The sequence below is a fragment of the Manis javanica genome, chromosome 5 (genome assembly GCF_040802235.1).
Source record: "Manis javanica isolate MJ-LG chromosome 5, MJ_LKY, whole genome shotgun sequence".
Lineage (NCBI taxonomy): Eukaryota > Metazoa > Chordata > Mammalia > Pholidota > Manidae > Manis > Manis javanica.
The window spans coordinates 155,589,019-155,611,591 of NC_133160.1; the positions used below are offsets into that span (position 1 = coordinate 155,589,019).

At 40.0% G+C, this 22,573-nt stretch overlaps 1 protein-coding gene across 4 annotated transcripts in view; it reads left to right on the forward strand.

Annotated features, from left to right (window-relative positions):
- The window catches only part of PPARGC1A (PPARG coactivator 1 alpha), a 608,395-nt gene that overhangs the window by 320,319 nt on the left and 265,503 nt on the right, over nt 1-22,573 (forward strand). For 3 of the 4 annotated variants that reach the window (XM_017653378.3, XM_073237777.1, XM_073237776.1), the window contains one exon: nt 3,598-3,765. The exons of the other annotated variant lie outside the window; for it this stretch is intronic. In XM_017653378.3, coding sequence (XP_017508867.2) covers nt 3,697-3,765 — 69 coding nt within the window. In that variant the 5' untranslated portion in view covers nt 3,598-3,696. The remainder of the gene's footprint in view (nt 1-3,597; nt 3,766-22,573) is intronic. 4 annotated transcript variants of the gene reach the window in all.

Below are 22,573 nucleotides of genomic sequence, written 5' to 3' on the forward strand. Positions count from 1 at the left end.
GAGGACACAATTCAACAAATGACACAACAGTTATTAAAAACCATTAAAAAAAACCCCAAAAACCCTCCTAGTTGTGTCCCAGAACAGGTTTGAGTTTGTGCCTTTTAATGTCAGTGCTATGCTATGATCTGGCCAGGATGTTATCGATACTTTCCTTACACTTTATTTTCATAGTTGAACCTTCCTTTAATGAAAATATTAAACCAAGACAGAAACAATAGTGATTCTGTTTTGACTGCTTGATTTAAGAATAGTGAATAAAAGCTATGCTATTTAAGAAGCACCCATATTCATGTATGTTCTCATTATGTTTACATTTTGGAGACATGTACCTTATTTTATCAGGAGTGAATTCATGCTGAGCTCCATTTATTATTTGATGCTTCATTTTGCTTTCACTAATTTCTTTGCTAAATGATAAGTAGCATTAAAGTCATGCTATTCTGAGTTTTCATTCTGAGACAGAGTGACGCTGCATTATTGAACACTTTTACCCTTTCTTCTTAAAATTCATATTTTACAACATCTATGGAAATTGCTACACTTAATGGGACTGAATTATGAGCAGGAAAAACCCAGGCTGTAAAGGAAGGGGAAATAGCGGAGTATGCGGGACATGAGTAAAACAGACTTGGCTTGTAACAGAAACTATTGAAAATAATTTTGCAGACTCACTGGAGGCTTGTGGTGAATGTTCTAGCTCTGGTGCTTCACGTTATTCTTGTAATGACTCTGTATAGTAAGGACAGTGGTTTGGTCAAGGCAGGCAGGGTTATTCTGAGGGAACAAACAACCCTGAAAGTTTAGTTTTTGTTCCCACAATATCTGTGGCTGGTCCAGGTGACACTCTAAGGCAACTCTTCTCCTTGACGTTAAGGCATGTCTTACCAACACATGTTTCACCTTCGCTGCAGCAGGGGGCGAGTGGGCTGAGAGACAAGTACTAGTGAGTAAGGTGCCCCTTCCCCGGAAGTGACGCCCATCATTTTTCTTATACTTCATTGGCCAAAACAAGTCATGTGGTTATGGCTAAAATTAAGGGGCTTAAGGAAATGCAGTGTGTCTAAAACAGGTGCATCAGATATTGATGAAAAATACTATGCCTAACTGAGACAATAATACCTCATTTTTACAGATGTGGAAACTAGGGTTCAGAGAGGTTAGATGACCAGCCCAGGGGCATAGGGCTAGATATTAATGAAGCTACTAATCAAACCTAGATCTCTGTGACCTCAGAGACTACTTTCAACCACTTTGTATACTGTTTCCTATGAAAACTGTTTCATCTACCTTGAACATGATGTGAGTCAAATGTTAAAACTGATTGCTCTCAGATTTTCTGATGGAGTCCTATTGACTAGGATTTGAAGGAAATGGAGAAGAGCTGATGATTGGTGGGGTGTGCACTGAGTCTGATCTCTGGAGAAGTTTTCTGGATGTGTGCTCCTTCAGCCTTTCTCCCTTATACCTCAGGATAACTTCTGAAGAAGTGTCTGAATATTCTCAATAAAAAAGAGAAGCCAAGAATGTAAAGGAAGGAATTTGCATACATCTGCTTTGCTACAGGTGAGGTGGAAGGTATAGTCAGTCTTGTAATTATTAGAAGAATAATAATGGCAAGGCAGTCTACAAAACATGTTCCCATATAATCTGAAGATGAGAGCAAACCCATGTGCACTGACTGTGACATCATATCAGTGAGGTGGGATTGTCGGAACAGCTGGTGGGACCTGAGACTGCATGGGTGAAAGGCCATCGACGAGCATGAAGTAGGGATCAAGAACACAGGCCTTAGAGTCAGATCTGGGGTATTTTCTGGCCCAACACTAGGCAAATGTCTTTGTATCTCTTGGTTTCTTCATCTGTAAATCAGGGGCATAATGAAGACTTCTTAGAGTGTTTATAAAGAATAAATAAATGTTTATAAAGCATAAATAAATCCTGGGTATGCATAAATGTTAATGAAGCACTGCACCCAGTGCCAGGTCCCTAGGTCCATGCTCAGTAAATGCTGGCTGCTTTTATTATTATTGTGGTGGTTGTTACTGTGAGGATTTTTCAAGTAAGACGTGATCATTAGGCTCCCTGTGCAGATCTCCATAGCGACATATTATAGTTGGTTCTAGAATATTACAATCACTATCACTAGAGAACGTGGAATATATTTGGAAGCCAGCAGCCAGGATAGAGAAATTACTTGAAACTGTATACACCGTTTGCAGAAACAACTTGCAAGATCTAACCTGGAAAAGTGAAACTTTAACAGACTTGGGGACATGGACCACTACTGGCTTTGGATTTCTGAAGGGTTGTCCTACAGAATAGGGTTTAGTCTTATTCCTCATGGAATTAAGAAACAGTATAGCCATGGGAGTTTCAGAAGAAGGATATTGATTCATTTTGAGGCAAAGCTGTCAGCCACGGGACAAGCTGTGCTGGGAGGCAGAATTCTGCCGTCATTGGTGGCATAAGCATTGTTTGGATGTATATTGGCATGTGCAGGGTGGGAGTGGGGGTTCAAGCATCAGATGAATAGAGTAGAGAAACCTTAAATGATACTTAATACTGATCTTTGTGATTCTAATTCTAGCCACTCAGTAGAATCCCTCAGAATCATCCACATCCAGTGAGATTCAAAACAAAAAGAAAAGCAAAAAACAGTGTCTTTGGCCCCACCGTAGACCATTAAGTAGCGATCCCTGGGATGAATCCTCAGGTAACAGTATTTTTACAAAGCTTCCCAGTTGATTCTATTGTTCAGCCAAGTTTGACAACCATTGTTCTAATTGAAAAGAAGTAAGTGCCATTGACAGTAGCCCCAGCTAGTATCTCAAAACCATAGGTAATCGATTCTGGACAGCAGGGAAGAGTATTGCTCTATGTGAGAAACAGTAATGAGGCAGGACAGAGTTTGGTTGAATCTGTCTTGGTTGGGCCCTAAATTTAGAGGAATCTATCCAAATTAAGCCTTTGATCATTTTGGTTAATGTTTCAGAAAAAGAGTTGAGGTCCACGGTCAGGTTGAATGTTGGCTGCAGAACATCATATGTAGTGAAAACAGGGACTATTGCTATTCAACTATAGGAATGAGTCTATTTTCACCCTAAGGAGCTCACTATTATTTAAGTTACTGGCTGCTGAGTGATTCATAGAGTGTTGGGGGAGATGTGTTCAAATGAAATGTGTTGCTTTTATATAAGAACCTTATTTCTTCGCGGACACTCCAAAGCACTGATGCAACTCTGCAGAACAATGCAAATTCTGGTGTGAGCGTGTGTGTGTGTGTGTGTGTGTGTGTGTGTGTGTGTGGTGTGGCAAAGGGAAGATGGAGCACACATGGAAATGCATATTTCTAGGGCACAGAGCATGCCTTCCCACTTCCCTCTGACCTTTATGCCAGAAGCATAAGAATGACCCATTGTGCACTGACCCTGGAGCTTAGTTGTTCCTAATCTCTGGATACTCAGTGGCTGAGCTGGCCTCCCGCCTGGCCAGTTGGCAGCTGTCAGGATAGCCCCATGTATCCCAAATTTGTTCCCATGTGGCTTCTTCCTGCCTGATCCCTCATCCTCTGGCATGGCATTTTCTCCATGACAGTCTGCCCCTGAGCTGCCCTCGCTGCCGCTTTGGTAAAGGCTTGCAACGAAAGGGAGTAACAGCTCCTGGCGAATCCAGTTTGTGCAAGCAGCATCGGCAATGGATGAGACCTCCCCCAGGCTGGAAGAAGACTGGAAAAAAGGACTTCAGCGAGAAGCGAGCTGGCAGGTAAGTGATGTCCTCAGCTCCAGACAGATCCAGATCTCTGTCTCATCTCTTTTGGCAAGTTTAGGTAGTTTACCCCAGTCTATTTGCAGAAGTGTATTATCTGCAGGCACATCCACTTGGGAAACAATCATCGTTAGTTTCCATTTCTTTGTAAACCATGCAAATAAGACTCCAAGTGTATTTACTCTAGATTCTTGAGCAAGCTAATAGGGTTTTAAAAATCTATAGATGTTGCTAAATTTATACTTTCTTAATAAAGGCCCTTGAATTAACAAGTTGCAGGTGTTTATCAAAGGAAACATGCAGATTTGATCTGTGTGAGTACAAGTTCATTGTAATATAAAAATTTAATACAACACCTGTCATCAGACTCACTTTATGGTGTTATAGTGGCTTGGAATAAGGGGCTTGGTTTTAACCTATTTTAATGAGGTGACCCTTCTTTTAATGCAGCCTGTGTGCCTTTCTTATTTATGCTGAACTCATAATAGGTAGAAGCTCTGTGGTATGCAGAAAGTTCAAGCTAAAGGATTCATTTTGGTATAGAGGCAGTTTTCATTAAAATATGCAAAACAGTAATGTTTATACGTTACAATACCTATTTCAAATTAGCAAAATTATATGCTCCTGTCTTGTAAGCTGCCAACTGAAATCCCTTCCTAAATACTGTTGAATGGCTTTGATCACTCTTCTTCACATTACACATTACACACTTCTAATGCATATTTTTACGCATCCACTCCGTTGCCATTTAATTAGACAACAGTATTGAAGAGGGATGTCAGAGGTTTTTTTTTTGTTGTTGTTGTTTTCATAGTACCGCTGCCTTATGGAAAGAGAATGCATCCATCCATGAAGAATTTCTTATGGGTGGTGTTGGACAAAGCAAAACTGATTTGCCATTTGGTCTATACAGAAAGCTTCATATAAAAATGGTGATTTGGAATTAGTTGCCTTTCAACATCAATTTAAAAAAACAATTCTCCCTTTTTTATAATAAGAAGCAATCTTTCATAAAATACCTCCTCTGCAATAGACATTTTAGTGAAATGTAATACTGATATTGACAGGTATGTTCTGTTCTGAGCAATGTGATGTTAAATAAGGAGCTTCAGAAAAAAACATCCTCCAGGCTGTCATGAAATTGGAATCCTTCCGCTTTGAGTGGGAGCATTATTTAGGAAGGAGGAAGGGATACAAGATAAATCTCTGCATGCTGTTTTAAGGATGTCATGCGGTGGTCTCTAGGGGGTAAACAGATATTCAGATGTTTTATGGTAAGTGGATATGAATTTTGGATTTTTGGCTTTTGTTTATATGTTTTCCTTTAGAAAGTTGGCATCTTAAAGATAGTCTTCACTTCAAAGGAGTTAGAAGGAAGGAAGGATGTGAAGAGATGACTCAAAGATCTCTATGGGCAAAATGTTTAAACTAGAAACATGAAATCTAAATGTTTATGTAAAAAAGCATGTGTCCCATCAATGTTAGCATCCCATGAACCTTTAGCTTAGTAATTTCCCAAAAGGCAAGTAATCAAAATGTTCTCCATGCTACTTGCCTCCAAATATGTGATCCTGCACAGCTGGTCAAGCCCTGGTGTTTCTGTTGTGATAACTGACGCTCTCCCTATAGCTAGTGGAAGGAGTGGTTATGAAAACAGCATCCTAGTCTCTGATTTGGTCTCCCTGACTCTATATAGGTAATGCATGCCGTTGAGTACAAAGGATATTAAATGTGGCAGCTCCAACTTTACCTGCTTCTGGCCCTCTACTTCCCCAATAAGGGCTGCCAGGTGCCCCCACTCTCCAGTTATCTGTATTGCCATGCTGGGTTCCCACATACACAGAGTCACCCAACTTCAGCTGAAACTCAAGCTGACCCAAAGGGAGGAAGTCCAATCTAATGGCGCCGGATGCAGAGCTCTGTCATGAGAGCGACTCCTTTTGGCCATCCACTGTAGTGATAGAGTTGGGGAAAGTCTTAAAAGCAAGTTGTGACTGATTGTAGCTCTGGAGAGAAAGCGGTTCCTGGTCTGGAGCAAGTTACCTATGAATTGAGGAAACCAGAGGAGGACAAGGGGAAGGGCCGGTTAGGAGAAGGAGTTTTATTGCTCACAGCTTGCTTGGGTTCGCTAGCCAGCCCTTGCTCCATCCATCCCCTCTGGCCCTGGCCTGCACTCCCTTCCCTCATCCACCTCTTTTGGGAGGAAGTCCATGGGCAGGTCCTTAGTGACTGGTGAGCGCCAGACATTATATACCAGGAATGGTGGGGAGGAGAGAACGGCTGTTTTCTCTCCACCCCTTGCTCAGGCTGCGGGTGCTGCTGTGGCCTATTGATGTGAAAATAGGGGAGGAAATTCTGGGTTCAAATTTCCATTTACCCAACACTGATACTGAAGATTTAGTTTAGCCAAGTACTCTATTTCTTACCAAAAATGATCCAATACTTCCTACCTACCCACTATTGACTAATCACAGGGCTAGGGAGTGTGTGTGTGTGTGTGTGTGTGTGTGTGTGTGAGAGAGAGAGAGAGAGAGAGAGAGAGAGAGAGAGAGAGAGAGACAGAGAGACAGAGACAGAGAGACAGAGAAACAGAGATGGAGAGGGAGAGAGGGAACAAACACATATACACACTTTCTAATTTTCATAAAAAGACTAGGAGGTATATAGGATGGCCCCCATCTTTTAGATGAAAAAATTAATTCTCAGTGAGGTTACATAACCAGTTCTCAGCCATCTAGGGTTCAAGACCAGGCCTGTTTGACTCCAGTGCCAATTCCACTTTTGTTACTATGTTAACTGAACTGAATTTCATCTCATTTTTTAATCTCATGGAATAATAGTTTATGAGCAGCTGGGATGTGGGCAGGCAGGAAGCAAGGGGAAGAAAGGGAAAAAGCATGACAATCTCCTAATGGAATAATCAATCTCTGAATCATTAAGACTTTAATAAAATTTTTTTAATAGTTTGTTTTTTAACGCTTACTCTATACCAGGTCATAAGCGACATTTCTAATTCCTACAAGTACTCTCACAGACAAATATTATTTATTCCTATTATACAGATGGGGAAGCTGAGACTCAGTGGTGTGAGGAAGCATTCCAAGGTCCCACAACTACTGGGGCGCTGGAAAGGGGTCCGGACCTGCTGGCCTGGCCAGCAGTCTGTACTCTTATACAAAGCTGCCTCTCAGAGTGTTTTTCAAATTACATTTTGATTATACTTATTTCAGCTACCTCATCTCACAATGGTGTGATGGGATTTGGTCTTGGAGAAGTTTCCCTCATAGTTTTTTTTTTTTTTTAAATTAAGAGGTGGGCAAAAATGGCTTGCCCACTCACTTCCTCAGAATATTTTTTGATTGGATGCTGTTTGTCTTAAATGAAGCAGCTTAACCATGGAGTTTAAAATGAACTAGATGTAGTTTCTAGAATCAACTTTAAATCTGAAAATCCATTGAAGCATATAAACTATCCTAGAAAGCCCGTAGCAACTGTGTCAAAGTTTATGCCCCTGTCTTCCATAGCCCAGCTGTGAGGGAAACTTGGAAACAGATGGCAGACCTTATGCCACCAGGCGACCATCTGACCACGGGCAAAGTGACTGGAGGCAATGCCTGTGCTTCCTCACTTGTAAACCAAGGTGACTATGCCTGAGTGGGGCCTTGGAGGGAGATGGCAGGAGGCTGTGGCTGCTCTATTGTTCTGGGCAACCGTCAGTTGAAAGACGTTATGGAGTGGCAAATGACTCATTTCCAGATAGCATTTTATCTCGGGGTGGTTCCCTTGAAAATAACTGATGTGAGTGAAGTGTGGCCAGTTTGAACTTAACCATGGAGTTCATATTGTCCGTGTGTATTGTCTGTCTGGGCCAGTCCCCCTATCAGAAGATCCTCAAGGGCAGAGATGCACCTTGTTTGTCTCTGTGTCTCTGCACTTAGCACTGAGCCGGGCACACACTCACCCTGATGATGTTCGCTGAAATAAGGCAATTACGAATTTGAGCTGGAAGGAAGCCGAGGCATGATCTAGCCCTGATTTCACACTTGAAGAACCGAGGCTGAGGGAGGCTGAGTGGCTGCCCTGAGGTGCCCCATCAGCTAGTGAGGAGTAAGGATTATTTCTCTATTTAGCTTCTTCCTTCTCCCTGGACTGCTTCTCCATAAACTTCCTATACCTCAACTTTCTCATTTGTAAAATTGGAACTAGAGCATATCACCTGTGTGTATTTAGCTGTCTTGATTTATTATGGTTCCCCTATCTGGGCAGGTGCTCTAGTGTAAAGGTCAAGAACATGGGATCTAGAGCCAGGCCTCTGGGTTCGAACCTTGGTGTCATCAATTCCAAACTATGTAACACTGGTAAAATTTTAACTTCTCTGTGCTTCAGTTTCATTTTCCATTATTTCGCAAAATGGAGATAATTATCCTAGCCACATTATAACATTGTTGTGAGGATTAATGAGTTATTTTATGGAAAATGCTAAGAACACTTCCGTAAGCACTGTTTAGTGCCCCACAGTGTGCATTATATATGCCAACTACTATTTATTATCTATGTAATGAGATCAGCAATTCAGTGTTTCCTTGAATACCTACTATGTGCAAAGCACATTCACACTTAAGGCATGAGGAAGTGACCCAAGATACTGCCCTTGAGGTTGGGGTCATGGTGGGGCAAGTACACTGTGTCATCATAATTATAGGATAGCCACAAAATGCTGCATGTATCATGGAAGCACTAAGGAACAGTCCCTACTTTACCTAAAGGGTAGCATGGAGGAGGTCATCCTTGAGCTAATTAAACACAGAGAAGGAGTTAATCCAGACAAAGAACTGGGAAGAGGATTGAGGCCATCGATGAAAGAGAACATGTCAGAGACAGGAAGAGGAGAGACTTCAAAGCATATGTTGAGCAGCCAGTTTTCCTGTGGTACTAGCCTCTCAAGGGTAGGCAGGAGTGGAGGAAGATGTGTCTAGAGAGGTAAGGAGGAGAAAGGTCCTGTGTGCCTGGACCAATAGCTTCAAGGGGCCGTGGCAAGCAATTGACAGGTTGTAAGCAGAGGCATGACATGGGGATCAAAAACATTCTTTTAAAGAAAGATTATTCTAGCTTCAGTGTGGAGGATAAATTGGGCTGTGACAATACTACAGACCAGAAACCCAGTTAAGAAGTTGCTTAACTCACTTTAAGTGAGGGTTGGCTGGACTGTGGAAACAAAAATGGAGACGGAGAGGTGGAATCAGAAATATCTAGAAGATACCAACCTCAGTATTTGGTTATTGATTGATACAAGGCATAAGGGTGTGGGAAGAGCCAAATGGACCCTAGATTTCCCTTTAGGGTAGCTAGTTGGATGTGGGTGCCATCATCTGAAAAGTAATGACCAGAGAAGATGGTCTCTGGGCTTGTGCTAGAGTGAATGATAACTAACAAAGTGGTGGAGAGTCTACAATAAATATGAGTAATATAGTATTTTAGTAATACTATTGAGGATAAACAAAACCCTGTGAGGACTTGGAAAACTCCAAGGAATTAATCATATCAGAAATAGTTGCATTGATCAAGAGCTTACATTTGCAGAGAGCTCTTTTAAGCATTTTCCTTACAGTAACTCTTAGCATCCTTACCACCATGGCATTAGGGAGACTGATAGGAGTTGCATCCTCATTTTGTAGATTAGGAAGTTTCAGAGAGGTTAAGATCACTTAACTAGTACTTGGGACCTGGGCCAAAGTAGTCCAGATCTAGAATCTGTAAGCAACCCAGAATTATGTCCATCTACATTGAGCTAGGGGGCCAGGGATGCTTCATTGGGTAGATGGCATTTGAACCAAGTTTTTATGGAGGAGTGCAATTTTTAAGTAGTGAAGACCTGACTTAGAGTCCAGGTTCTTCTACTTCACTGCTGGGAGATATGCTTTACTTGAGGCAGATAGAACAGTTTCTTGCACATGTCTCCAGGTTCAGCAGGTCTCCTAAGGTTATTGGCCTAGTTGAGTTTCTCAGAGTGGTGCAGGCCAACTCCATAGCTCCCAGCAGAGGTTGCACATGGTGAAGGAGGCCTCTGGTAAGGCTGGCCCAGTGCCCAGCAGGCTGTGGTGTATGACAGTCCTGGAGAACAGAGGCCCTGACTGGGAAAGGTCTCCTGGTCTTAGATATGCGACCTGAGCCAAGTCCCTCACCTCTCTGAGCTGTTTCCTCCTCTGTAAGATGGAAAGCAAAATAATCACCTCCCAGGTGAAAATTCAGTGAAATAATGTGCATTTAAAAGAACTTTGTCTGCTGTCAAGCATTATACACATGAAAGATTTTATTTCTATTAACTGAAAATAAGGCAGAATCTTATCTTTGAAATAATACCAAATACAAAAATTGTTTTGTGTACTCTCTTTTTCCCTTCCAATTCCATTACTATTTTGTGTTTCCATTTCCATGTAGGGAGGAAAATAAGTAGGTTTGATGTTTCCTGCTTTCAGGAAAGGATTCATTTCTTCATGTTTAAAGCACCTCACACTGTAGTCAATGGAATAGTGGTTCATGTTTGGAGAAGTCTGCTGCACGATACTAATGTCATCTATCAAGTGAGTAAAGCTTGATGGTGGGTCAAAACCAGCACCTGAGGATGTAGACTGACAAGTTCTAACTTTATGATGGACCTAGCAAGAAATGGTTTGAACATACAGGCTGTAAGAGTTTAGGTTCATCAGAAAACAAGTTCCATTTTTTCTTCTATTGTTACATTTCTGGCACAATGGTATGTTTGAGAAGATCACTTTTCCTGCTGGTTATAATTTTTTGTTGTTACCTTTTAAATTCTGTGGGATGCATCTATGCATTCATTTGGTCAAGGAAGGTGAAGCGTTTAATTTCTGAGATCCAAACACCATGGTTTCATAAGGCTAGAGGAGCCCTTGGGATGACATGTCATTGTTTGTTTCATGATCCTCATTCTGGGCAGAAGCAAGTCCAAAAGACTGGGGACAGGTGACCTTACATGGCGTCTCTCCGTAACTCATCCCTGTGTCTAACAAATACTTCTTAGGCTAAGGAAATACTTCCTTGTGGAGGATTTAAACTGTACCCATTGCAGCTTAGGACCAGTTCTGCTTCTTCATCCTCCCTGGAGGTGGAGAAAAACAGCTCAGTCACTGTCCTCGGGAATCAACCCTCCTAGCCTTGAAGATAATTATGAAAGCAGCCCTCAGCTTTTGCTTCTCAGGCTGAGCAACCTAAATTCTTAGATATAATTCTTCATTTCCATCTTCCTGAGTTTCTCTGAACCTTCTCAAAGTCTGCTCATTACCCTTAACTTCAATAGCCTGGAACTCTTCAAGAGGATCTAGTCAGGGCTAACCAGTCGTGATAGTGTGCTCATTCATTTAATCAGCGAATACACTTTTATTGAGCTCCACATTTTAAATAGTAGGCCCCTGGGCAAAGCCCTGAGGGCACAAAGATAAGTAAGAACAGCACAGTGCAGCACTTAAGAGTCCAGTTCATATCATGGATCACTGCTTACCAGCTGTGTGATCGTGAGCATGTTACTCAGACCCTCTCTGTCTCACTTCCTGCATGGGCAAAATAAGATAATCATAGCATCTATCTCAGGGTTGTTGTGAGGATTCAATGGATAAATATATGTAATGTACTTGGAATAGTGGTTGACACATAGTTATGGCCATGTGACTATTTGTTAAATAAAATATGAATTAGATCTGATGCAGGGTTGAGCTGTACCTACTCTCCTTAGAAGGATACACTAATAAATACACAACCAATTACACTTCATTATGTTCAGTGCCCCAGTAAAAGTCTCAGCCCGTGGGACCAAAGTTCACAGGACCAAGAGGAATTACGTTTCAGGCCATCAAGAATGGCTTTCTGGGTTCCAGAAAGGTAAACTATTTCATGTACCTGTTAAATTCACATATCATTGACTTAATAGGGCTGGGAAAGACCTTGGGATGCTGTCTCATTGTTCACATCCACCCTATAGATCACTGAGCTGGATCTTAGAAGAGTAAGGACTTTCTAGGTGGTGGCGGGGATGAAGAGGCCTTCTAGTCAGAGGGAGCCTTGTGAACAAAGAACAAGAAGAGTGAATGTTCGGCATATGTTTGAAAAATGGTCAGCAGCTCGCTGTGTCATGGGGTGTCACGGGCAGTGAGCCTGGGAAGAGGTTCTCCTACCCGAGTGGCATCAGACTGAGTGGAGCTGGGTGCCTTGCTAAGGCCTTGGCCTTACCCTTAACTCCATTTGTGCACACGGGGCTTTATTTTAAGCTGCAGATTAGTTAGGGAAGCTGCCAAAATATTTGATGTTTCTCTTCTAGTAGTTTTCTTACTCTTTCTTGGATCAGAGTTATGTGTCAATCCCTGGAGGCCAGAATCTGAATCTTATTCATTTTCCTATTTCTCTCAGGGGCTAGCATAGTACCAGGCGTGACGTCGGCTTAAGCCATGTGTGTTGAAATCAAGTTTGCCGTGTATAACCAGTGCCCTCATCTGCCTGTTTGAGGACAACCAATTGTGCTTATTATGCATGAATGAACAAATGTAAATAAATGAATCCAGGGATTTTACAGTTTTCAAATTTGACTCAATTTCAAGCACCTCTTGGGAAGGGAACAGTTTTGTGTAAAACCCAAAAAACTAGTATGAGAAGTAAATTCTCCCTGTGGTGTCTTAGTCTTTTCCATTCAGCTTCCTGTACTCCTCTGCGCCGCATTCATGGCTCATTATTCTGATTGGGGCCTGATGAACCTTGAGTGAGTTTAAGACTTACACTGTTCCCTTCTCGGATTCCTTCTTGAGCAATAACTTACATAGGTCACAGTGCGCACTGATGGTGGCAAAAGAACATTCAAGATTGGAGGGCAGCTTTTAAAAGAAACTCGAGGGGAAACAGCAGCTCTAACTTACCTAAAGAGACAAATATATTTCACATCAGTTTTCCCTGTTGAAAAAAATGTCAAAAGAAGTAAGAAATACTCAAATTGTAGCAGCTGGTGGAATACAGTGATTCTCTCACTTATGGCACAAAAACTGCAATTTTCTAACTAATTCACTACTCAATCATTCCATGGCCCCTGTCTCAAGCTCAATTTAAGCTCAGTCCCCAGTACACAGAGCGTACTTTATACAGTATATAAAGAAATGACTGGCCGAAGGGACTGAGGGGAGGAAGGAACCATGTGGAGACCCAAAGCTTGAGTTACCAAGTAGTCCTGGGATCACGTGGCATCTCTCTCCAGTGCTTCTCATAAAATCCATGCAAAATAGGTCGTTTCTCCTTTAGCCTTTAAATTGTGATTATCACCTCCTAATGGGATAATATGATCAGGCATAGCCTGATGCTTCTGTTCAAATGCTCACCACATGTATTGGGGAAACAGAGAAATTTACTGGAGACTCATAGGTAGTGCCTGGACTGAAAGTTTGCTGCCTCAAGGGCTTTGAATTGAAATGGAAACAGGCTGGCTCTGCAGAACTCTATTATGGTTGATGACTATTTGTCTTTTTCAGAGGAGTTTGGGTGAGCAATAAATATGACTGCTCTTTAGGGAGCATGTCCTGGAAACTGCTGGATCTTTTCTTACACATGTCAAGTGTATTTCAGTTTTCAGAAACACTTTTCCATTTATTTTACACCTTTTTCAATCTCATAGAAGCCCTGTTGAAGGAAATAGCAGCAATATTATTATTACCAATTGTCAAATGAATAAATTGAGGACTGACAGGTTAAGAGCTTTGCCCAGCAGGATGAAGACTAGAACCTGGGTCTGAAATGCAATCCCGTGCTTGTTCATTCGGATTAAGTTGCGTCTTTGTTCAGTGGTCAAATGTCAACTCTCCTAAAGATTGAAAAAGTTGTGTTATTAAATGAAGACCTGATTAGCCCTGAACAATTGTCATCTTTCTGGAAAAGTATCACATTTAAGGCCAAAATCTTTTATGTAATTGTTTCTGGAGAAGGGCTTTTCCCCCCAACCCCAACAATGAAATTTTTTGGTGGAAAATCAAGATATTCATGTTTTTTTCTTTGCTGATCATAATGCTTCAGGCACAGGCTTCTTGCAGTGGTGGGAGTCCAGCAGCAGGGCTATTACACAGTCAGTAATCCGGGGATGTGCTGCAGAAATACATAATTTTGCGTAACTCTAAAAGACTTTATTTTTAGCATTGCTGGATTGCTTTTTCACCCTGCAAAAGGAGGCACACCATCTCCTGCAACTCAGCTCCTTGCCAAGATGTGACTTAAATAGCATGAATCAAAGTTTCAGTGAATCAAAGATCTGAACTAATGAGATCAAAATGTTTTCTCAAGAAGTTTTTGGAAACTGAAATGGCTGAGAGGTCGCATGATACAGCATTGTTATTTGTAGGGGAATACTAATAAGCTCTTAGATGCATTGGTCTTTGAAATATACTGTTTTCCTTTGTAATTGATCTTGGTGTTCACGTATAACTTGAGGAAATACGAGGAAGCATCCTACGGTGTACTTGTCTTGCATCATTGATGTACTCTTCATGTCTGTGTTTCATCTGCCTAGCATCAATTTACTCTTCTCTCTTCCATCTCCTTCACAACTCCCAAAATGCAAAAGACCTCACAGTTATCCTTAAAGTCTTCTATCATCAACTCATACTTTCTTGAAATTCTAGAATAATATACCAGTTGTATTACTTACAAGCATAATCTCTGTAGTCAAACCAATGTGAAATCGAATGTTGCTTTTCCATTAGTTAGTTGGATAACCTTGGATTTATTTCTGCCTTAAAGCTTCAGTTTCATTTCCTTTAAAATGGGATTACAGGAGGAAGTTTCTTCTAAGGTTATATGAAGATTAGAGGGAATAATATACCCAAATCCCTTGGTAAATGGTTAGCATATAGAAAGCACTGAGCAGAAATGAGCAGTTATTCTCATTGAAAATGTGTTTTCTTTAAGACCAGGACCATGACAATGCTTTTAATAATCCCATTCATGCAACCTACTAATACATGGGACACAAAATTAAGATAAAGAAAAGAAGAGAAAAAAATTATATTATGAGGTAAAATTATGATCTACCTAGGAAAACAAGTTTATTTAGAAAAACTGAAAAGTTATTAGAAAAAATTGAGAGTTGAGTTCGATTCAATATAAAATAAATATACAAAAATTAACTTTCTAGTATTATAGTGACAACCAGTTAGAAAATATGAAGATAAAAATTCCAAGTATCACCAAAATATTAACTAATAATAAACTTCTTGAGTAACAACACACACTGTATATGAAGAAAACAATAAAACTAACACAAAACATAAGAATTAGATATTTGGAAGTAGGTGTCATCTGCCTAAAAAGGAGGAATGAATACTGTCCACCCTTAATATTTCTCAAATGAATACACATCTTTAATGTAGTGCTAACCGAGCTCATGTTGCTACTGTTGTTTTCTGGAAACTTGACCAAATAGTCTAAAGTTCATCTTGAATGATAAATGGAATGAAAGAGCTAAAAAACTATTTAAAAAGAAGAGCAGTAAAGCAGGTTTTTCCTCTGGTAACTATTATAATGTTTTTTATTATTATAAAGTTATGGTAATTAAAATAGGATGTTTTGGAGTAAGAATCAACAGACAAATGGAGTTAAAATAGCCCAGAGGAGACTTTAATAGAGATAAGAGTTTAAGATGTGGATGTGGTCAAGGTTAGATTTCATATCAGTTGAGGAACTGACAACTATGCAATACATGGGGTTCAGTCACCTGGGGAACTGACTGGGAGAAAGTAGTACAAACGAAATTCCAGACTGAAAGCGTAAAATGGGAAAAATTCAAAATACATAAATAAAAGGAAAAAATACAGAATAATATTTATCTAATCTTGGAATGGGGAGACTATCTATGAATAAAGGAAAAGTGATCATTTTGATTATGTAAAAATTTAAAAATTATCTATGTCAGAAATGTAATAAACAAAAATCAACAAATAATAAAGCAGAAATTTTTTTTGACAAATCTGGTCTAAAAGGCATGGTATCTTTACCAAATTAAGAGTTCATACAAATAAGAAATAACTTAATATTTCATGGGGAGAAAAGGACTTTGGTCTTTGGGCAATTAATAGGAGATATGTATTGCCAATAAACACATGAAAAAGACTTGCAGTCATATTTTTCAGCAGATATATCCAAATTAAAAGAATAATGAGACACAACTGGTAAAGCTTTTGAGAAGCAATCGTGTTGGTGATGATGTTGATTGTAATAGGATGACTCTCATGCAGGTACTGTCTCTGCCTTTCGAGGAGAAGGGTGAAATTATAACCACCTTTCTATGAATAAACTGATAATATGTATCAGTAGCTTAAAGTTAAAAAAAATTGACTTAATATTACTCTAGAAATAGATCTTAGAGTTATCAGAAACAAAACTTCTTGTAAAGGGATTCTTATTTTGATGTTCACAATAATAAAAATTGAACTTGTCCAGAATTTCTAATTATAGATTAATGATATGATAGAGCCATAAAAATAGTGTTTTTGATATTTAATATAGGGGAGTATGTTTTTGATATAATATTAAGTGAAAAGAGAAGAAAATGTACTTTGGATTAAATATGGTACCTGAAAATCAACAAAGACAGCTAAGACCTAAAAAAAAGTTTAAATCCCAAAGGACAAAGGGAATGAAAGAGGAGATGACATTGGTGAAGAAATGTCAACTACATTTTGAAAGCTCCAAAGAGAATAAACAAATGATAACTGACTGGACACAGCATTAAAATATTAGTGAAATTTAAGTTGGTAGGGGGAGGAATCAACAAAGTACAGAGTTTTTTACGCTGCCAGGTACTGGAAGTACTCAGAAATTGGATGTGCCAAGTATCTTTGAAGGTGAAGATGTGAGATAGGGTAGAAAATAGGTGAATAAGCTGGAGGTATACAGAAAGAGAAGACCATATATCCTTTTTTTCCTACTGGACCAATGCAGAAAATAAATAGTTCATATCCTAACAAAGTTGAATTAGAAAACATCTGGATTTGAGGATAATCAGGTATATGCAGTAATGAAAATAATGAGGTTCCAAGTGAAAATCTGCTTATTGAACTTACTAGACCCCAGTTCTCTCATCTCTCCAAAGTGTTGGCAGCTTGCTTTATTTTCTGCCAGACAAGACAGTGAAGGAGTTCTTTGCAGAGTAAGTGACCAGTCCAATAGAAAAGGCCTCCTATGAAAAGGTCAACAACTCTTGTCCATGTCATATTACAGTAACACCCACCACTTGTAACTCCTTCCCATATTCCTGGGACTTCCAGTTAACCTTGGATATTTCACTCTCAAATGGAACAGATAACCAGATATTACTGGAAGACCTCTAATATGAAAGAAAGACTAAAAGAGAAACAAAAAATACTTGGAGTAAACTAAGGCATTGCAGAACAGATGAAAACATTAAAAAATATTAATTTATTTGAAGGTAAGAGAACATATTGCATCGTGATACAAGAACAGACAATGGGAAGGAACACTCAAAAAACCAGAATGAGCTCTTGAAAATTAAAAATATGAAAGCAGAAATTAAATTTAGTAGAAGTGTTGGAAAATACATTTGAGAAAAATCTCTGAGAAATGAGGTAAAAGACACAAATAAATGGAAATAAAAGAAGGAAAAAAACCAAGATAATTTGAGGAGCAGTCCAGGAAATCCAACATTACAAAAATAGGAATTTCAGAAAGAAATACCAGATAAAATTAAAAAAAGGGTACTGTTAAAGAAATAATACAAAAGAATTCCCTTGAACTGAAAGACATGAGTTTACAGATACAAGGGCCCACTCATTTAATGCAGTATGGTGAATACAACACGTACACACACATACATACCCACCCCACCCCATCCCACCACTTACCCAGACACATCACTGAAAAATGTTAGAACATTTGAAATAAAGAAAACTTACTAAATGATGCCAGGAAGACCAAAAAACAAAGCCAAATTCAAAGGATTAAGAATCAAACTGGAAAACACCACTTGAACTTAGAAGAGACTAGGTTCTATTTACAATTTTAACTGAATCTCAACCTAGAAGTCAATATCCTGCCACTGCCTCTCACTGACAAGGGAATAAAAATAGCAGGTATTTCATATTATTAACTAAGATAATGAATGCAAAGATAATGATAATCACATTTTGGAGTAGAATAATATTTTCAGGTTATAAGATCTTTACAGCTTTCAGAAAGTTACTAAAGACTGTCCTCCATTAAAACAAGAGAGTAGAAGAAGGTATAGACTCTAGGAAGTAAGAAATCTAAACCCAAAGAGAGGCAAAGGATATTCCTTGGATGATGGCAAAAGGGAGCCCTGGGATATCAGCTGTGCTGAATGCCTGAAGGGAAGCCAATTCAGATCAAAGCAGGAATAATAAGGACTCCTCCTGGAGGGATGCTTCCTGGAAAAAATGGAATGGAACAGTTGTCTGATGTGAACATATTGAGAAGTATTTTTCAGCTCTGACAAAGAGCCATATTAAAAAAAAGGGAAATAAAAAATTTAGACAGTTACTGATTCCAGAGGAATAAAAAGTATGTAAAAAAAGAAAATTTATTCGTGAGAAACTACATAGTTCAGCAGTGGACAAAATTTAAGTACAATGACATAAACATAATGTAATTAACAAAAACTAAGACATATTGGGAGAGGAAGTGTGTGTGTAAGTAGCGGTGGTATAAGACCTAATTCTCCTCTTCCATGTAGAAAAGTCAGTAGATGATACCCGGTGTAACAACCTGGTGATGGACTATTATAATTTACAAAAAGAGAAATGAACCCAAGGGTTGGAGGATTTGTGCAGGTTTCACAGCAAGCCTGAGTTAGAGCCAGAACTAGAACCTAGCTGTCTGGTCCCCCCGGTGTGGTGCTGAACTACGGCAGGATGCTTGGTCAAAACACATCCTTTGCCTTTCTCTGGCTCTTCTCGTACTTCCAAATTGAATGAATCAATAGAAATTCCTCCCTCCATATACTTGGACTGAATTAAAATAGATAACCAATTATTTTTAATATGGATTCCATGTGAGTTTGATTCTAAGAGGCAGGCATGGAGCTGTTAAGAAAATGTTTAGTAGAAATAGGCAGAATCTATATATCAATTGGTTTGAGTGAACTGGCTTTGTCGTTACTCTGTCTGGGTTTGAGGGCTGACTTCCTTTTACTGCTTAGCTGACTGACCTTGGGCCACCTACTTCATCTACCCATCCTTTGGTTTTCTCATCTGCAAAATGGGAATAAAAGTACTAGGCTTCTCATAGGGTTCAACCAGTTAATAAATGGAATAAACAAAGTGCCGGCCTCATAGAAGAGCTTACAACATGTGAAGGATTGTGGCAGCCGTAGGAGTGTTGTTATGGGGTAGAGAGCAGGAGAGCAGTTGATCCCAGTAACCCGTTAGAAATATTCCTTTGGAACATAGTTGCAATGTTAAAATTATATTATGTGACTCTTGGAAACTATGACATAAAAATGTGAGAGGAACCTGGAGATAATGTAGTGAAATGAGTCAAACTGGCATGGTACCAATTTTAGGTCTCATGTCTTCACCAACCACTTGTATGGATTAAACTTCAGCTCTGGTAGTGGTATTTAATAACTGGAGGGGAACAAGTAGTAGTCATATATTACAAGCTTTGTTATTCCTCCCAGTTAGCCACAGAATATGAATATGGTTTCATGGGACATCTCAGAATATGGAAATGGTCTGAAGAATTATTTGAAAATTTTCATGGGTGATTGTTCTGAGAAATTGCTACTCTAAATTGAGATTCTTGACCTTGATTCCTGCTTTTAGAGGTAGTCCTGGTGGTCAGACACTTTCACAGGGAAACTGAATGGACCACTAGGTTGCTTGGTCTACAGTGTGAAGCCTACTTGGCAATTTCCTTGTTTTTAAGAAACACACCAGTCATGGTACAGAGTATTTTCAAAACATGGTGTATTATTCAATGATAAGCCCTGTTCTCTGACATATGAGATGGAGATGGACTAATATAAACCTGAAGAGGGGAGTGTTTGTTTTTCCCTCTAGGGAAATGATGCATTTGTTTCTCTCGCCTGGGACTGCTACTTGGCTTCTGGGACTTGAAGGGAAGGAAGGGGAGGCTTAGGGCTCACCTTCAATCTCTGGAGCAAAGAGCTAGAATCTCTGAGGGGTGCCAGGAGGATTTCCCTTCTGCTTTCAGGAAAGTACTCTGCAGTTTAGGGAAGGTGGGAGTTTCCCATTCACTGTACTCTGTGCTTGTGGTTCAAAAACCCCAATATCTCTCTGTGCAGAGTTAGGGATGTACGAAACACTTGGTCAGGCAGATGCTTAAGGGCCAATGCATCCAGTTATTTGCATCTCACTGCACGGGGCAAGGGTTTGCAGTCGGTGGGGATTCCCACAGGGAGAGCACTTTATCCAGAGTTGCAGAGAATTCTGTGATGGAATGAAAGAGTGAGACTGATTTCACAGTAGAAAGATTAGGGGGTGTAAGGGAAAGAAAAGGGTCATGTGGGAGAAATGACTTCCACTAGAAAGGCGATATAAAGAAGGGAATCATCAGGGAATTAGGGGGAAGACATTTTAGGTAATAGGTTGCTGATGCATATGTGGTAATTTACATGTAATCTTCACAGAAAACCTGCATGTATAATTTTATAATTTCTCCCATTCACAGATGAGTTGAAGGTGGAGAAGTTGGTTCTCTGTAGGGTGCCCAAGCTGACACAGGTAGACTTTCTAACCTCATTTTCCTTCCTCATGTCAGAAGGAAGTTAATTCTTTTACTTTCAGATATTTTACAGGTACTGGAAATCCTCTTTGCTGGGTTCCTCCCCTCCCAGTGTCTGCTGGGCCAATCCACTTTTCCTTCTGGTAATGATTTGCGTTTTTTGGAAAACCTCTGCGTGGGTGAGGAGGAGCCACTGGGCATCCAGGCTGGGAGCTGTTGCCACGTCTAGCTGGGCGTGGTGCTGGGCACCCACCAGGAACCGGAAATGGGGCCAAAGGCATCAGAGCTCCCTCCGCCCTCTCCCCTCCACCCCAGCACGTCCACAGGCCACAGACTGAGACACGCAGTGGGCAGGGAGCTCCTCGTGATTGACTCTAAAGAGGAGAGACCAATTTAATGCTCGTCAGTAACATTAAAAGGTCCAAATCCTGGCTTTCCCTCTAGTAGCTGTGAGAACTTGACAATTAATATAACCTTTTGGTGCTAACCCCTGTGTCTCCCCATTTGTAAACTGGTGGTAATTACGGTAGCTGTCTCACAGGGTTGCCGTGCTGATTAAACAAGACAGTCTCACCTTCACCATCATTATCGTCATCATCACTACCACCCCCAAAAAGCCTGTACAGAGAAGGTGCTCAGGGCATGTTGGCCCTTTTCCCCTGAGATTGGTTTCAGCTATTGAAAGTTTGAATTTGCAGGAATAAGGGTGAGTGAAAGGAGGGGTCAGGGCTGAAGGGAAAGAGAAGCAGAACTAGGAACAGTGCTTGTGAACAGGAGCTCCTTCGGAGGCATGTTTCTCCTCTTGACTCTTGTGAACTGTCCACCCACCTCCCTCACACATAAAGACATATGCACACTTGCTTCTCTCCATTTTTATTATGGATAAAATCTACCATTCACCAGCATACTCTGAAATCTGTTTATGAGAAAAACTAGAAGTTTCCTGGATCACCTTTCTGTATTGAATCAAAGAAGATGCCAGGGAACATTTAAAAAGACATCTGGGACTCCATGCTATCCTTGGAACTACTACTATTCATGCATATCTTTAATGCATCTCTAGCTGAACTTAAATTTGCAACTAAATACATATATGTCATGTGATTCTGAGTGCCTTGAGGCACTTCTACCCAATGACTTCCCTTTAGCAAGTCTCACTTGGCCTGCAATTCCTGGCCTATGTTTCTACCTGGTTTTGTCTCCCTGGTGCCAGTAGCTTTTTCCAGGAGTCACTGAATTGCTCTAGCATCTCTGAGCAAGGCCAAGACACCCTCAGCCTTTTAAAATACCAAGAACCTTTCAGACAGTTATGGTTCAAAATATTGAGGCTGTTTGGGGTTCCTGAAGTCTGTATGTGCATTTCAAGAAGGGTAGTTTAGACATCTTTGATCATCGGGTGCACTGGGACTGCAGATTACTACTGAAGGGATGACAGTGTACCAGGGAAATGGCTAAACCATTAAGAATTAACCCTCTCTTTTTGTGTGCGTGTTTGAATTCCTAATTTTTAGATTTATAAGAGCAAATAATTATATCACCAATTAAATGAGTGAAAAAAAAATCTATAAAACTAAAGAAACGCTATTCTTATTGAATAATATATGTACATAAAATCGGAGCAATCCACAAATGTGGAATTCTAATGCTATATTAGATAGTTGCAACTTCAGAGCCTGCATTCATATTTCCATTACTGCTCTGTTTTCCTTCAGTTCGAGGAAATGTTTCCCTTAACAAAAAACTCTAATGCGTTATTTTGGCCTAAAGGGATAAACCTCATACAAGATCTGTTTTAAGTGATATTTTGAAGTTTTGAAGAAATAAAATGTTTTTATCTTAATCTCATTATTTTGTTTTTCTTTTTGTTCTGGGAAGACTCAGACATAAATGAACTTTAAAAGTTGAAACTTCCCACCTGCCTAGGTCCCAGTGAAGAGATTGCTTATGAATTGCAAACCACCCAGAGAGAAAGTGAGGGAATTAAGAGGAGGCAGAAATACAGAAATCTGTCATTGGAAGGGACTTTAGGTTCATTTAGCTCCAC